We start from the raw sequence: 18,761 nt of genomic DNA, 5'->3' as shown, positions 1-18,761 counted from the left end.
CTCCTTTCCATGTACCTTTCATTTTTGATATGCTGAACTAATTGTGGAGTCCCATGCACACCAACTAGGAAATGTCTGCATGTTCTTCAGCTCTGGCTGCTGAGTGGGAGACTTTATGATTCCCCACCTTTCCCTAGTAAGAGAATTTGAGACTATTTCCTTTGCAAGAATGGAGTCATTCTTCCTTTGTAAGAAAAGTCTCAGAAAGTGTAAAACAGCTGGTTGCAGTACCCCTAGGAAGGTGACTCCCTTCTCTGCCCAAACCCGGCACCTTCTCCATGGTGGTTTCCTCTGGGTTAAACTTTTCCCCTCACCTGACCCATGGTGGGACACTTAGTGTAGATTACATGAGCATAATCATAAATTTAGATGGGATAATAAGAAATTCCTGAAATCGAGCAATTAAAAACTCCATTAAATGTTGTCTTGTAATTCTCTACTGCTTTGGCATTTATTCGTGGAAAAAAATTAAGCTTTCGAGAGAGTTTCCCTGTTGGCATGAGAAAACAAGTGCACAAGTTAGATTTCCTTTAATCCCCAAGCTATAGCCATAGTACTGAGGGAAATTTATGTTTTACAAATTCTATTTCATTGAATTCAGATACAAGGAGGTATTCATTCATATTCCATTAATGTTAGATCTTTCGAGATCAAGATTTTGTAAATCTAGGCATTTGCTCACAAATAACAATAAACATTCAAACAAATAATAACAAAGAAACATTTCAAGTTATATAAAATATGATTTCATAATTTTATTTTCATTTAGATTCAAAAGGATTATAGCACCATGATATCATCCCTTGGGAACTTTTGAAAGCAAAGGTACATAAAAGATCCTAAAAATAGGATGAAGAGGAAGTATTTTAATTTGTAAATGAAAGCAAGTAACTGCCTCACTATGTTTTCTAATCCCTGTTTAATCAATCCCAGCAATTAAAAATAATGAAGCAATAAGGCACTCTAGGGATCTTAAGGATTTCAATACTGAATCATAGATCAGTTTCTTCCCCACCGCAGTTTATGACTTCTATAACTAGTTACTTGTCAACTAAGAATTGTTGGTTAGTTGTGATATTTTCATAGTTTTTACTGAAAAGTAAACATGGCTTACCACGTCATCTATCAAAAAAATTTTAACACAGCTTTGGGATTTTATCATTTTCTCTTATGCTTCACTCTTTCTCACTTACATTTAAAAGCTAAACAATAATGCTAATTGTTAACACTCACACAACACTATGTGGTGGGCCTTAGTCTAAGCATTGGCACAGATTAATTTAATTAGCCTTTATACCCCTCCATGAGATAGACATTTATTATTCCTGCTTATAGACTAGGAAATAGAGCCACAGAGAGGTTGAATAACATCACACAATTGGCAAGTGATAAAACTAGGATTTGAAACAAGATAGTTTGGGTCCAGAATCTATGTTCTTAATCACTGCTAGATACTACCACTCCTAATAGATAAATAGATAATACACAATTTAGGTGCGTAGATAACATTTATTTTAATAAGTTAAAAATAGGTGGCCAAGAACTTCCATATTTTAACATTGTGTTTTTTTAAAACTAAGCTCAAGACTTTTCCCCAGTCTTCCTGGCTGCCCTGAAGCAGTAGGGACATACTTTAGTATGGACATACTTTAGACTGGACATACTTTAGTATGTCCCCAATTCTGAACTCCTGTGTTTTCCTAGTCATAAATATGGTCACTTTACATATACATTATTTACACTGCAAATCTCTTGAGAGCAGTGACACTGTTTGTTCATCTTGGAGGGAATGAATTAGGTCATCTTTATGTTTCCTCTGCCTCTATAGGGAGATGCCTATGTTAATTTAAATATTTCCAATAAAGGACAGTTTTTGAACTCTCTGGATAAATCTTGTCTCTGTATGTAACTTTCAAAATCAAAATCAATATTTCTTAATGTCCTCTCCTGCAAGATTTTTTTAAAAAATATTTATTTTGAGAGAGAGAGCACACATGCATGCATGGGTGTGGGGGGTGCAGAGAGGGGAAACAGAATCCTAAGCAGGCTCCATTCTGTCAGCACAGAGCCGGATGGAAGGATTGATCTCATGAACTGTGAGATCATGACCTGAACCAAAATCAAGAGTTGGATGCTTCACCGACTGAGCCACCCAGGCACCCCATCTCTTCCTATCTTCTGTAAATAAAAGTTATCCCTCCCTAACCTCTCTCATTCCACAAACATTTACCAAGAGTCAACTTTATCGAGTGCCAAGATTTGGGAATAAAAAATGGAATGACCTCCAGGAGCTCAGTGGCAGATCAGTATCTCAAGTAATTTTAGTCATTGACTAGGACTTTAAACTAACTTTGCTCTTGAAAGGAAATTCTAGTATTTTAAAAAGAATTAGTGATCAAAATCAGTTCCTTTAAGTAATTATAAAAAATCAGATAGCAGCAACCTTATTCTGAGAGAGAATGGATTTTTGTTAATGCCAATGCCCAGAATTAGCATATTATCACTTATTACAAAGGATGCCCATATGTGCCATCTATCCTTAACGATGAAATTCTAAGAATAATATCAATTATAGAAATTAGATTCTCAAAGTTTACTTTTCACTGCACACTGAAGGCTCCTTTATTACTTACATGCACACACAAAATAAACATTTGGAAATTATTATAGCTATTTCAGGAACTGCCAAGCAAGGACAAAATCTTTTTCTTAGGAAGACCTGTTCTTCTTATGGCTTAGGAGGAAAATATAGTCATTAATTGTACAATTCGATAAAGAAACATTCACTTTAGATACTGGCCTTTACTGATGTTTCAGGAAGATAATGAGGATTTCTTAGCTTGGTAGTAATATAGAAGCGGAAATCTGGCACGTATTCAATGGTAGAGTCCCCGAGTCGGATACATATACTCCCACCCTGCTTAAAGGTCTGTTTTAGTAGAAGAGGTTCCAGGATAGGATCTAGCTCTTCTCCAACATTTTCTAGTAACACTGGAGTAAAATCAGAAAAAAAGATGCCATGTTAATTTAAATACTGACTGTAAACATTCAACTCTCCAAACTCTTTTAGCCTTCTACATTGCTGTTATTCCTAGTTACCTATAAAATTATTTTTGTCTTCTGAGTATAAGGAAATGGTATCATAAAAATAACTGGAAGTCTGTGGGAAGGGCTTAACCAGTGGGTCTGTCTTGTCATTTTGCACACTTCCATGCTTTTTGGTCTGCAATTCACCACGTGCCCAAGTATGATGGCAGTGAGGTAAACCCGTCTGAGACACCAGAGAATAAGCGTTTCAAGTTGTAGTTATTTGGTTACATTTGTAATCATAAAAGTAACTCACGCTTAAGTAGCACATGTGGAAAATGTAAGAAAGACTAAAACTATTAAGCAAGGAGGCTATTAGACTGAGCTGGTGGCTGAGTAAGCAAGCCAAGCTCTAAACTTATAAAAGTCTTAAGGTTACAAAATCAAGTTAAAATCAAAACCCTAAGGCTAACCAAATACGAACAGCCAATTTTAAGCTATTTAAGCTTTTGCTCCCTACTTGTTCTCTATCCTCAGCTCTGGTCAGTGGGGCACCCTAACAACTTCCAGTTTGGTGCTGCCCAATTCCAATTGTGTTTTGCTCAAATAAACATTTAAAAATTTTAGTGTGCCTCAGTTTATCTTTCAAATATTTTACACAGTTGTCTCATACTCCTATGCAGGTGGGTAGAAAAATGACACAAAACTATGTTTGATAATTATTTGTTGGATAAATTTGTCTCTTCAGTATTTTTATTCATCTTTTTCTATACACAATTGAGACTAAACAATATACCTAATTTTGCATCCTAATTATTTTGCTTGACATTATAGCATAAATATTCCAATTAAACCTGATAAACATGCTTTTAATTACTGTATAATAGTCACATATTAACTTTATCTTTTTTTAAATCAATTCTCTATTATTATATATTTCAATTGTTTTCTGTTCTCAGTGTTACAAACAGCACTGTATACAAAAGCCTTGTGCTTAAGAATACTTTCTTATGATAGCATTCTAGAAGGGGAATTCCTGGCTGAAAGATCAGGGACATTGTTAGGGCTCATGACACATTTGCCAAATTAGTCTTACATTTTGGTGTTTGGGGTGCTATTGCAGCCAACCTTGAATAATGGTGTTTTGCACAAGTCCTTCAAGGGACTAGATGTGCAGTCTTGATGGGAAACAAGCTTAGGGTATTGGGATAAGCTTGAGACATTGGGACGAACCTCTACTGCAGTTACAGACATATTCTGCTCCTTCCCAGAGGTTACTCCTGGCTTAAATGAATTCCTAAAATTGTCTTGTCAATTTCTTTCACTGCTGAGATCTTAATTAACCGAAGCAGGCATGTCAGATGATTTTTAAATTCCTTTTCACATTTTGCTTGAATGAAATGATTCTTTTTCATGGTTAAATAATATGAGAGTATTATAATGTATTAAGTACATGAATCTATTATTTAGATTGCTTCCATTTTTCCATTGTTAATAATGCTACAGTGAACATCTTTTTTGAATAAACCCTCGTGTTTATCTGTGATTACTTAATCAAGCTGGAGTCCTAGAAGCGCAATTAATTTAAAGGCCATTTATATTGCCAAATTACTTTCCTGAATGGCTGAAGAAATTTCAGAGTTGCAATGAGCCCTCATTTTTTAAACCTGTTTTTCTATACAATTGTACTTACAAATGCCAGGCACCATGTTGACATTTAATTTTCTCATTCTCAAATGCTTTCAAAAGCATGGAGTATTGTTACCCTAGTTTTGTATATGGGGAAACTGAGGCAAGGCAATTGAGGTAAAATTTTCAGTTAAATCATAGTAAACGACAAAGCAAATACTTGAACTAAGCCGTGTGTCTTCTTACACAGCTTCTTTAAACACAATGTGATATTGCCAGCATTAAATACTATATTCATGACTTTTACAATTTGATAGGTAAAAAATAGTTAACACTTGTATTCAAGGCTTGACGTTTCAGTTGATCTTTGTCTAGTTATTTTTTTCCCCCTCTGGATATTGTATATTAGTATATTTGCCCTGTTCCTGGCACATGTGTACTGTGTATTACAATCAGGTTCAGTTCTAAGTGATAAAAAAAACTAAAATAGTGACATGGAAAAGAAGGACTTTATATCTCGTGTAAAGGGGAGCCTGCTGTAATTAGTCTAGGGGGGAAGGACAGTGTGTCTAAATGGTCAGAGATCCAAGTTGTTGCCATCTCGCTCCTTTTTGGCCAAAATGGCCTTTCAAATGGCATCCACATTCCAACCATCAGAAAGGAAGAAAACACAGAAACGGGGAAAATATCTCTTAAGGATATTTACAGAGAAACACAAATGGCATTTCCACTTATATCATGAGGGCCAGACCATAGTCAAATCATCACATACAACCACAGTGGCAATCAGGAAATTTCTTTCTTTACTCTGTACCCAGCTAAACATGGGGGTAGCGCTAGTTTTTAAAACTTCATTTGTATTGTTTTTTAAAAATGTTTACTTAGTTGTGAGAGAGAGACACAGTGCAAGCGGGGGAGGAGCAGAGAGAGAGAGGGAGACACAGAATCTGAAGCAGGCTCCAGGCTCTGAGCTGTCAGGACAGAGCCCGACGCGGGGCTTGAACTCACGAACCGTGAGATCATGACCTGAGCTGAAGTTGGATGCTTAACCAACTGAGCCACCCAGGTGTCCCTCATTTGTATTTTTTAACACTGTGGTAGCAAATAGCTCCCCATCCCCCAGTTTTCTGCCTGTTTTCAAATTTGTTTACATTTCTTTTTACATTTTATATTCCCGTAGAAATTTTCAAAACTTGTTCAAAAGTAAAAAGAACAGTACACTGAACGTGATGTACTAATCATCCAGCTTTGACCCTTGACCCTTGCAAATGTAGCCAATCTTCTTTCATTTCTTCCCCATCTCATCCTGGATTATTTACAAACAAATCCTAGAAATCCTAAAACTTCACCTTTAGATATTTGGCTATCTCTGAAAGGTAAATACTCTTTTTTAAAAATTGCCACAGCTTAAAAATTTATCAATAATTCACAATTTTATCAGATATCAAGGCAGGGAATATGTTTCTACCTGATCTTAATATATTTTATAACTATTTTTTAATTATTTACTGTTTTTTCAGTAGGTTCCATGCCCAATGTGGGACTTGAACTCACAACTCTGAGATCGAGAGTCACATGCTCTCCCAACTGAGCCAGCCAGACACTCCTGTCTTAAAATATTTTGATTATAGTTTGATTATTTAAATTGGGGTACAAATAAATTCCACAAATTATAATTGCTTGATAATCTCCTAAGTTTAGTGTTTCTTGGTTTAGCTGAAAAATTTTTAGAGTCAAACCTATTAAGCTTTTTCTTTTCTATTTTATCCATGTGTATTTTCCTAGAAAGTTCTTTTACAAAGACAAGATATCATTCCCCTATGTTTTCTTTTAGCATTTATGTCTTTTATTTTTTCTTTCATATTTAATTCCTTAATTCATCTGGAACATATTTTGGTGTGAGGGGAGACTCAATATATTTTTCCACAAAACCATTTTTTCAACACCATTTGCTGAATGACCTATCATTCTCCCATTGGTTCATAATGCTTACCTGATGATGCATTAAAGGCTTATATTTATTAGGGTTTATTCCAGAACTTATTCCAGTTGAGTCCAAACTCACTCTTTTTTTTTTTTAACGTTTATTTATTTATTTTAAGAGAGAGAGTGCACGAGTGGAAGAGGGACAGAGAGAGAATCGCAAGCAGGCTCCATGCTGCCAGTGCAGAGCCTGATATGGGGCTCGATCCCACAAACCTGTGAGATCATGACCTGAGCTGAAACCAGAGCTGGAAACTTAACCGATTGAGCCACCCAGGCACACTCAAACTCACTCTTTTTCTGAACTTGTATTGGCTTTTTTATTTTCTTTCTTCTGTGTTAGTTTTAGTATTATTTCCAAAACTTTTATTTCTGAAAGAGTTGACATCGTTACAACATTTAGTTTTCCTATCAGACAGATAGGTCTTACTCAAGTCTCCTTATTTTTCTGTGAAGTTTTGTCACCTTTTTACTATGCATTGTTAAAGTCATCCTAAGTTTCTGTTTGAATTTGTTTTATTTCCTATTCACTAGTTGACTATAATCACTGCACACTTATTTTTTCTCAGTTGTTATTTTTAAATATTCTTTTTGGAATATATACACTCCATTAAATTATTTTATCCTAATAGCTTTTTAGCTAATTTTCCTTGGTTTTCTAGATGAAATATATTGTCTGCAAATAAAATGTTATTTCCTCTTTCCAAATGTTACCGCATCCTCATTGTTTCACTGCACTGAAAAGAACTTTCGTAATAATGTTAAGCAACAACAGTGATACTAGATACCAATTTCTCATTTTTTATATGATCAGATTTTTTCAATCTATTAATTTTCTAGAATAACAAATGAACCGAAATTCTTTTTATGAAATATTATAACGTTTAAATTTTGTGGAACTGCCTCAGCTTTTATTGACAGCATTTTTTAAATAAAATCTCATATTCAAATTATTTTTCCCTAAAATATATTATACAATTTCATCCTTTACACTTATTTGTTTCCTATTTTGAAATGGAATTAAGAGTGTCTATATTAATATGTATGAGTCCCTTTCAAAGCTAAAATACATATTACAAAACTTAAATATTATAGACTTAGTTCTTTTCCCCAAAAGTGAAAATTTATTCCTTACTAACAGAATCAAGTCTTAAGCCTGTTAAGTTTTCTATAGCCTCCTTATTTCAAAGAAATCTATCCTCACAATTGAATATTTACTATATTATAAGCCTCAGTGAAAAATCAAAAGCATTCTAAACTTAAAAAAACAGGAAAAGAACAAAAATCTATAGGTATATGAATTATCCCAGAATGCTCTCCTTATTTTGACTCCTCTAACTTTTAATTAGATCAAAATATGTTTCATGTTAAAACACAGGAGCAAAAATGAATGAGATGGGCTTTTCTTCATATTTCTATCATCAAAGTTAACAAAATGCTGGTTTATGTAAAAACCTCCTTCCTCATTTCCAAATGTCAGCTCATCAGTATTTGCAAAGCTTGTGGGAAACCAAGATCAGGGACCAAACACATGGCTTGCTAATATCTTTTGAGTAAGGCAGAGAATCTCACTAAAAACAGTTATCTTTACCAACAGAAATATAAAGGAAACCAAGTATTCTTTTAATACTTATTTCACTTAGGAGAGAAACTGATATCAGTTTTTTATTACATATCATCTACATTATTCTACGTTAGACTTCAAATTAATAGAAAAAATCTTCCGCATATTATGTTCAACAATGCAGCATACTGCATCCACAGTAGAGTCAACCCTTTTGGACCACCTCCTGGGAACCCTCAAAGAGCTTGGAGGTGAGAAGCAAACAGTTATGCACATAATAAAAGGGCAATAGTAGAAACCTATAAAAACTGCATTATTGGCATTTCATTGGAGAGGTTGAGAATTCACAGAAAAAGAGGTGTTTGAGTTGTACCTTAAAGGGTAAGCTTAAAAGACTTCACCAAGTGGATGGAAGAGCAGAGAAAGCCAAGAGATGTGAAGCAATGCCATGTTGTATGTATCCCCTGTTCCTGTGTACCCCCTGCTCCCGTGTTCTAAATTTCATCACATGTGTGATCTCGGTCTCCCTCTCAAACCAATAATATTTCTCCAAAATGGCAGAGACCAAGTCTGTCTTGTTCATGCTAGGTTTTCAGTGGTAGTGGCAAAACAAGTATTTGTTAGGTGAATGAATGAACAAAACAAATGAGCAAATGAAATATAACTTAAACCAGAAGTAGTCTTGCACATTACACGCAAGGGGGAAATAAAGTGAAGTGCCAGGAGAAAAAAGGAAAGAAGGCTCAGGTATGACAGAGGCTGCCCTTAAGGCAAAGATTCTTTTTCCACAGAGGTAATGAAAAGCCATTCAGAGATGTTTTAGACAAATTGATTTTTTTTTTAAAACATTTTATTTTGAAGCAATCTCTACATCCAACATGGGGCTTGAACTTACAACCTCAAGTTTAAGAGCCACATGCTCCATCAACTGAGCCAGCCAGATGCCCCTAAGTTGATGCCTTTTTAAAGTTTTGTCTTGTTTTTCCGGGATATAAAACAGCCTAACCCAATGAGAATTGCTTTATCGGGATATAAAATTGATTTATCCGCAATATTTATATGATTAATATCCTATGCACACCTTATTCATTGGTATAGCTAATATAGATGTATCTTTCTTTTCTACAACGTTGGCTTTCAAACTTTTTTTGTAAGCAGTACGATACTTTTTTCCAAAGAGGTTATTATCTTAAAACCCAGTATAAACAAAGTAAAGGGAGGCCCGTCTGGTTGAAGAAGAGCCAGGTCGGTGAAGGAGGAGAAAACCTCTACCTTCCCTACCCAGGCTGCCAGCAAGGGATGACAGATTAAAAGCCATTGTTCTTAATAGGCCACTATCAACTGCTTATGTTTTAAAATTGTAACAGTAACCAATTCTTTTACCTGAAGTGTCAATAGAAAAGTAATTGTAAAATCTGCCAACTGCTACTCTCTACAATAGATTAAAATTTTTCACTTCTGTTAGAAGTGAATAATGTTAGAAGGTATTGTAAATAATTATTGTCCATTAAAATTTTTTTTTAATGTTTATTTATTTTTGAGAGAGACAGAGAGAGAGCGAGCATGAGCAGGGGAGGGGCAGGGAGAAAGGGAGACAAAGAATCCAAGGCAGGCTCCAGGCTCTGAGCCGTCAGCACAGAGCCTGACTCAGGGCTTGAACTCACAAACCGCAAGATCATGACCTGAGCCGAAGTCAGATGCTTAACTGACTAGCTACGCAGGCGTCCCAATTATTGTCCATTTTTAAAGTAGTCCATTCCCAAAAGTAGGTTAAAGCAACCGCGAGCGGCACAGGCAGCACTGGGCAAAGGTAGAAGACCTGGGGACTAGTTTCAGCATTCCCCTTTACTAGGTGTATAATCTTGGTTAAGCCACATAACTAACATTCTCTAGTACCTTACTTACCTTGTTCATAAAATGAACTGGTTGGAATTACTACTGGATTTCACACGTTTTATGGTCACAACTCCAAGTAAGAAACACAAATCTTGATCAAGCACACACATATGCACATCAAACCCCAAAAATTTCATAAAATAATGCTTACTGATACTCCATGCTATGCAGCCTAATATATTCTATTCTTTGCTACTGCATTTCATTTAAAAAATACTAGTCATGACCCACTAGAAGTTGGTTTTCTCTCCCACAATTTGGAAACCACCAGACACTTTGTCTCCATGGACCTTTCTTCTCTAAACTGATGTAACACTAACTTAAGATCCGTGACGGAGATTGTAGAATCTCAGAATGTCAAACATGTGGTAGAGGCTTTTTTTTTTTTTTTTTTTTTTTTTTTACTGTATCAAGGAAATTTGGCTAAGTGAAATCAAGTAATTTTTTTTAAGGTTTATTTATTTTGAGAGAGAAGAAGAGGGCAAACGAGGACGGGCAGAGAGAAAGGGAGAAATAATCCCAGGCAGGCTCCACACTGTCAGCATGGAGCCTGACATGGGGCTTGATCTCATGAACCGTGAGATCATGACACCAGTTAAGATCAATAGTTGGATGTTTAACCCACTGAGCCACCCAGACGCCCCAAGTAATTTTAACTAAACTATTTAAGGTCCCAATTCTTTCAAGAAATCTTCCCTATTTCTGTGAATTCTCATAAACATCTGTGCCTTTCTTATTATGCTAATATAATTGAATATATACTAATTTAATTAAAAGAGAATATGTGCACACCACAGGCAAATCTCCAAGAAACAACATACATTGAACTTAGCAGACACTTCTGTAACTACCTAAAGTACAGTAACTCATTTCTTCCTCATGCTATATGCTCAAAGTACAGATGGGGAAACTGAGTCTCAGAAAGATCACTGAACTAAACAATGAGTAAGAGGCAAGACCTCTAACTCCAGAGCTAGTGCACCTGCTCACAACAGCATAGTGGTTCTAACAAGGATTAGTGACACATGTGCACTTTCTATTTTTATTACTGTTAGTAACACATGTTGTCTGATCCTATTAAACAAGCAAGATATTTGATAGTAGAGGTCATGTTCACCCTTTTCTGTAACGCATATATCACTATACCATACTCCATGAACACCAGTTGGATGAATGAAATACCATTTGCGTATGTGTCTGTGTATCCATATACACAAACACAGATTTTGTAGGTAGACTAAGGTTTTTCATTTCACGTGTACCCTAACCAAACCAAAAATTGTAATATTTTAAAGATTAGATCATTATTTTATTTAAAACCTTTTTTTTTTTAATGTTTATTTGAGAGAGAGAGAGAGAAACAGAGCATGAGTGGGGGAAGGGCAGACGCGCGCGCGCACACACACACACACACACACACACACACACACACACACACAGAATTCCAAGCAGGCTCCAGGCTCTGTCAGCACAGAGCCCAACGCAGGGCTTGAACTCAAGAACCACGAGATCATGCCCTGAGCCAATGTCAGATGCTCACTGACTGAGCCGACCAGGTGTCCCAAGATTAGCTCATTATTAACATGCAAAAATAAAAGGTCTAGAAGACTACCTGATACATTTGTTGTAATTCTTCCATGTTGTACTAGCTCTAGTAGCAATTGGAATTTGCTCAACTTGTCCTAAGCACAAATATGTTGTTGTTTCATAATGTTTACATCCATTTATTTGGTCAAGTAGTCAAAAGTTGATAGGTAACATAAATTTCAAATGTGACAACCCCGGGGCGCCTGGGTGGCTCAGTCGTTTAAGCGTCCAACTTCAGCTCAGGTCATAGTCTCATGGTCTGTGAATTCAAGCCCAGCTCAGACTGTGCCAACAGCTCAGAGCCTGGAGCCTGCTTTGCATTCTGTGTCTCCCTCTCTCTCTCTGTCCCTCCCCCACTTGCACTCTGTTTCTCTCTCTCTCTCAAAAATAAAATAAAAACATAAAAATTAGAAGACGATAACCCCAATTTACTCAGATCATAAACATTTTGTGTTTCAACAAATGTGACACGTGCATAGAGCTTTATTGAAAAATCCCTGTCATGTTTCTAATCTCTCCATCCTGGCCGATAATAGTCAGCCATGCAAAATGTGTGTTCACTTCTCTGCCACTTTGGTAGGACAAGTTGAAAGAAGAATAAATAGATAATTGGACTAATGTGTTAAAATACTTCTGGCATATGGAGTGGTCCTATTAATTGCAGAAGCGGAATTATAATGAGAACTAAAGAATGGAAAACCACAAACAAAAATGAAAACAGCTACATTAGAGGAAGCCTCACAAGTGAATCTTGGGACAAAGGAAACAGCCTAACCCAACGAGAATGATAATCTCTCAAGTTCTTGATTAATTATCGATAAGTAATGAAAGACATAACAAAGCCATTATTTATTTAAGATGAGTCTGACACAAATATCTTTTTAAAAAAGAAAAAAACCTACCTCCTTCTGGGTTAGTTGTGCCCTTTCCAGGCATTACCGTAATGTACACTTATACACTTACTATTCAACTACATACCAGGGGTACCAAACTGGATGCAATTTTCCAGAGTCCTGACGTAGTCAGGGTCACTTAATTTAATTACATGAAGACTATTGGTTTTTTCCATGTTCTTGATCCATTTATTAGCCTGACCTTGAGGATCTATCATCAGAGGCCACCTTCTTGCATTCCTGAAAGAGGGAAAAAAGACAATGCTGGTCAAATCATGATTTGTCTCTATGTTAATACTCATGCACATATCACTTTCTTACAGTATATGCTTTATGGTAACATTTTACTTTTTAATGTACTATGAGAAACTATGTTCTTATAGCAGAAACATTTACATTGACTAGACTATTAAAATCACAACTATAAAAAATCACATTGCAAACACATTTTTTGGGGGAGAGAGAGAGAGAAAATGTGAGTTGGGGAGGGGCTGAGAGGGAGAGACAGAATCCCAAGCAGGCTCCACACTGTTAGTGCCGAGCCTAATGACGCGAGGCTCAATCTCATGAACCGTGAGATCATGACCTGAGCCAAGATCAAGAGTTGGATACTTAACTGACTGAGCCACCCAGGCATCTTGCAAGTTGTTTACTCTTTGGAAAACAATAATTCTCTAAAGGTTAAACTTTTGAAAACATTTGTTGCTTTTTCTGGTTAAGTCAATTCATTTAGCAAGAACACTGCAAATTGGGAAACCAGTTTTTCACTGGGCCCTGCCATTAATTACTTGTGACTCTGAAACCATTTCTTGGTTCCCATCTGCTATCATTTGTACAAGAGAGAAAGAGAAAGAATTGAGACATCATATCTCTCTTTGAGATCTAGACCATTAAGGATATAATGGTCTAAAAAAAAAAAAAAAAAAGGATAAAAAGCATAATTTGAATGATCTAAACTTCTTGGACCCTAAAGTGTTAATACAACTTTTGACCCAGTATTTGTTTCAAACACTTGTATATTTAATGTCATACATGTAGTTCATTACATATTTCTAAGCTTCCTACAGACAGAAAGATATTCTCTGAAAGTCAGTTTTTGCACTATGGGAGAGCTCATACTTACTGCTCTGTTCTTACTCACATCCCTTTTTTATGGTAGGATCAAGAGCAGTAAACCATGAGATACCCAGTTTATTTTCCAGGGTCACAAAGAATTAACCAGTATCTGCCATCACTAAATAGTATCCAACCATATAGCCTTCTGCATCGTGTGAAATGCAATCAGCATTAAGATTACTGTTATTCTCTTGGAAGTTTCAATAAACACAAGCCATAATTCTGGTCACTTCCCTAAAGATACTGCCATATTCTTCAAAAGTGAGCACAGGAAATTCGTAGGTTGCCAGAAAAGCAGAAGGAGAAAATAAAAGGTGACTGGAGCAAACACAAAACACAACAAGGCAAGGCTAAAAAGGGATAATTTATTCAGTATCATCTCATTATAATATGAATTTAGAAATTCATGGGATAATTTGTCCCAAATGGAAGTAACCCATTTAAGTATTTAGTATTTAAGTTAGAACCTGGAATAAAACATGTAGTTTATATTGTAGAGAAGACAGACTTGCCCTCCAAATTAGCATTATACAATGTAATAGTCAATTTGAAATTGAGTGACTCAGTCTTCCTTCTGTTGCTTCCACAATTTTTAACCACAGATATTCATGCTGTTTCTTTGTCTAAAATGCACTTCTTCCTCATCTTTTCATGTTCAAGTCCTATGCATGTTTCAAGGTCAGCTGAAATGTTATGCAATTCACAAAGTACCACAGATTGTCTTAACGGAAATTTATTTTCCCACAGTTCTAGAGGCTGGAAGTCCAAGATCAAGGTGCTGGCAGGTTTGGTTTCTCCAGAGGCCTTTCTCCTTGGCTTGAAGACAACACAGCCCTCTCCATCTGTCCTCATGTGGGTCTCTCCTCTGCGGGCATTCCTGGAATCTCTGATTATAAAGACACCAGTCCTATTGAATTGGGGCTCCATTATACCTAACTTAACCTTAATTATCTCCTGAAAAGTCCTGTCTCTAAATAGTCACATTGAGGGTTATATACTCAACATATGAATGGGGGGTGTGTGTGGACAATTCAGCCCATACCGTAATATTAATTATATTAAGAAGAAGTGAGACCAAAAGAGTAGTGTAATATCTTAGATATAATCAACTAATAAAAATAGAATCATATCCATAAGACACTAAAGGGTATGAGAAGGAAGATTAGAAAGGAATAAAACTTATAAATATGTAAAAGTCTCATTCTGTCACATTTTAGAAATACTTTTAAGTCGGGAGGATTAAGTGTGTTAGCATTTATGCTTCCCCAAAGAAAGTGAATGACTCACTCTTCCTTCTGTTGCTTCCACAATTTTTAACTACAATACCCATATTCATGTTGTTCCTTTGTCCAAAATGCACTTCTTCCTCATTCTTTCACGTTCAAGTCCTATGCATGTTTCAAGGTCAGCTCAAATGTTACGCACTTCACAAAGCCTGTCTTGAGGTCTCTGTTCTCTCTGAAGTTCTTTAGCAGTTCATCTATATTACATTTATGGTACTCTGATAGAATGATAATATTCTATTATGGTAACTTTATAATTTGTCAACAGCATCACTCATCTAAGTTGTGTATTCTTTGAGGGAAAGGTCCACAGTGAGTCTTCTTTATCCTTTTTTTCCTGGATCACATAAAGTTTGATAATCTACTGGAAGGCAAACAACCAAAACACGTCTGACAAACATCATATGGGTTAACAGATTATAAACACAGACATTTTCTAAGTGATCCCCCTCCATGGAGAATACCACTCCAAAGAATACCATCTCAGATTCAGAGGAAAGGATTACGGTGCTGACCAAGCTGGGCTAAGTCCATCATAGTCTTTCTCTTCCACTGATTGCAATGAAAAGTTCTGGATAAAATACAAAAAGCAACTGTTTACAGATTCTAAAAAGTAAATAATGAAAAGTGAATGGAAAGAAAGTTAAAACTGGAGGAATGACCAATAAAGGGGTAGTGAGTTTCCTGTGTTTGTTTGTTTGTTTGTTTGTTTGTTTGTCTGTTTTTCTTTCTATCTTCTGGCTTTGGTTGAAGAACAGACCTAATGGGCACCCTGGGCAGCAATCACAGGTAGCAAAAATTCAAACTAGAAGACAAAATGATCATGTGTGAACAGGGTAGGGAGGAGGATAGGCAGAGGGAACCTCTTTTTCCTTCTGTCCCTGTCCCCAGGTCAACCCCAGCCACAGAACCATATTCCTATGCAGAAGGAAAACCAATCTGAGAGATACCAATCGCTCTGGATAGCAGAGTTGGGCAAAGGGGCCTCTGCTGTGCATGGTGTGTAAGGGTTTCTTAGTCTGCCCAGGTTGTTGTAACAAATTACTTAAATAATAGACATTTTCCACAGTTCTGAAGGCCGAGAAGCCCAGGACCAAATTTCTAGCAGATCCACTGACTGGTGAAGGCCTCCTTCTGGTTTGCAGGTGGCAATTTTCTCATTGCCTCTTCACATGGTAAATTAGTGCCCTCTTAAGGGTGGTAATCCAATGAAAACTCCACCCTGGTGACCCAATTACCTCCCAAGGTTGCACCTCCAAATACCATCACATTGGTGACTTGGGCTCAACATACAAATTTGGCAGACACAAAGATTTAGTCCAAAGCAGGGGGAACCCCAGTCTTTTTCTTTTTCCTCTTGTCACTTTGCCCCAAGTGTGGACATGAGTTGTGCAACAGTGTGGGAAGCTGAAACTCTGAGAGAATACCGTCATTTTGCACAGAAAAATACAGAGAACAAGGTCCCTGGGATATGGAAAGTACAGGAGAAATCCTGGAGAAGACAGACTCCAAGAAAGGATTTCTTAATCTAGACACAAGTTCTGATCCGACTACCAATCTGTGCAGGTGCAAAACCTATCCAAAGAAGCATATCAAAGGTTTTGAGCTATGATATAAACCCACGTCCCAGACTCACCCCTGAGTAAAGCATGCTGAGAAGCATCTCTAGACAGCATAGCAAAAACTTTAAATTAGGACTTCACATTGGAGACATCGTGCCCAGAAAGAAAAGACAGAAATTGGCATCTGAACCTTACCAAGTTGTTTGACTACTAAAACAAAAATCAATCTTATTCAGAAGATTTTAATAGGAACCAGCATCTCATTTTCAAAAGGCCCAGGGTACAATCCAAAATTTTTTAACAAACAAAGAGCTAGAATGTGACTAATTCTCAAAGAAAAAGCAGAATGTTAGAATTACCAGAAAAGAACTTTAAAGCATCCTCCACAAGGTAACAGTACTATAAAATAATAATAACAATAATAATAATAATAATAATAATAATAAATGGAAAGAGAGGTGTTCTCAGCAGAGAAACAGAAAGAATAAAAGGGACCAAATGAAAATTTTAGAACTGAACAATATCTGAAATCGGAGCCAGTGTAAGGATTCAATAGTAGAAAGGAGATGACAGAGGAAAGTCAGTAATCTAAAAGACAGATGAATAAAAATAATCCAATTTAAATACTAAAGAGAAAAAAAGATAAAACAAACAGAGCCTCCAAGATCTGTGAGAAAATATTAAGAGGTTTAACACTCATGTGATGGGGGTCCCAAGAGAGAAGAAAGAGGTAAATGCAGAAAACATATTTGAAAATATAATGGCTGAAACTTTCTCAAACGCAGTGAAACACACAACCATACAGTTTCACAAAGCTTAGCAATCCTCAAAAAAAGGAGAAACTAAAAACCAAAAAAACATACAGAAATGCACACACACCCAGATACGCTGTAATCAAACTGTTGATAACAAAAGATTTGAAAGCATGGTTTTTGAAAGCAGCCAGAGAAAAGTGATACATTATACATCGATGACAATCATGCAAATGACTGCAGATTTCATGTCAGAAATCACAGAGCCAGAACATAGTAGAACAGTCTCAGAAGAATGAAAAGAATTGTCAACCCAGAATTCTATATCCACCAAATATAACCTTCAAGAATAAAGGTGAAATATTCTCAGATCATGAAAACTAAAAAAATTCTTTGTCAGCAGATTCCCTCTAAATTCTAATGTTCTTCACTCTGAAGGGAAATGATACTAGAGTGAATCTTAGGAAAAAAGCCACAAAATGGTAAATATAATGGACTATTTCTCTCCTCTTAATTTCTTTAAAATATGTATAAATATGGAGACAAAAACATTCAGTTAGGGGGAGCTTCAAAGTATACAGACATACTACATACGACTACTATAACATAATCAGGAGAGGGTAAAGGAGACCTATATGGTTGCAAGCATTCTACAATTTTTATTTTTTTAATTTTAGTTAACATACAGTGCAATATTGGTTTCAGGAGTAGAATTCAGTGATTCATCACTTACATACAATGCCCAGTGCTCATCACAAGTGCCCTCCTTAGTACCCATCACTCATCAAGCCCATCTTCCACTCACCTCCCTCCATCAACCCACAGTTTGTTCTCTATCATTATAAGTCTCTTGTGGTTTGTTTCCCTCTCTTTTCTTCCCCCCACTTTCTCATATGTTCATCTGTTTTGTTTCTCATAGTCCACATATGAGTGAAATCATATGGTATTTGTTTTTTTCTGACTTATTTCAATTAGCATAATACATTCTAGCTCTATCCATGTCATTACAAATGGCACGATTTCATTCTTTTTGACAGAAGAGTAATCTTTTATAAAACACACACACACACACACACACACACACACACACTACATCTTCTTTATTCACCAGCCTATGGACATTTGGGGTCTCTCCATAGTTTGCCTATTGTTTGTAATGCTGCCATAAGCATTGGGGTGCATGTACTACTTCAAACCTGTATTTTTGTATCCTTTGGGTAAATATCTAATAGTGCAATTGCTGGATCATAGGATAGTTCTTTTTTTAATTTTTTGAGGAATTTCCAGCATGGCTGCACCAGTTTACATTCCCACCAAGAGAAGAATTCTACATTTTAATTGAAGCAGGAAAATGTTATTTGAGTAGACATAAAAATTTGTACTAAAAAATAATGCAGAGGCACCTGGGTGGCTCAGATGGTTAAGCGTCTGACTTTGATTCAGGTATGATCTCATGGCTTGTGAGTTTG

At 36.2% G+C, this 18,761-nt stretch overlaps 1 protein-coding gene across 1 annotated transcript in view; it reads right to left on the bottom strand.

Moving 5' to 3' along the window:
• The window catches only part of DNAH7 (dynein axonemal heavy chain 7), a 263,621-nt gene that overhangs the window by 69,382 nt on the left and 175,478 nt on the right, over window positions 1-18,761 (bottom strand). The window contains exons 49-50 of the mRNA XM_053906776.1: window positions 12,665-12,819; window positions 2,801-2,991 (exon numbers count right to left, since the gene is read on the bottom strand). Of these exons, the coding sequence (XP_053762751.1) occupies window positions 2,801-2,991; window positions 12,665-12,819 (346 nt within the window). The remainder of the gene's footprint in view (window positions 1-2,800; window positions 2,992-12,664; window positions 12,820-18,761) is intronic.

Source organism: Panthera pardus, unplaced genomic scaffold (assembly GCF_024362965.1).
Source record: "Panthera pardus isolate Hobbes unplaced genomic scaffold, ASM2436296v1 HiC_scaffold_10, whole genome shotgun sequence".
NCBI lineage: Eukaryota > Metazoa > Chordata > Mammalia > Carnivora > Felidae > Panthera > Panthera pardus.
This window is presented reverse-complemented; position numbering and strand designations above follow the sequence as displayed.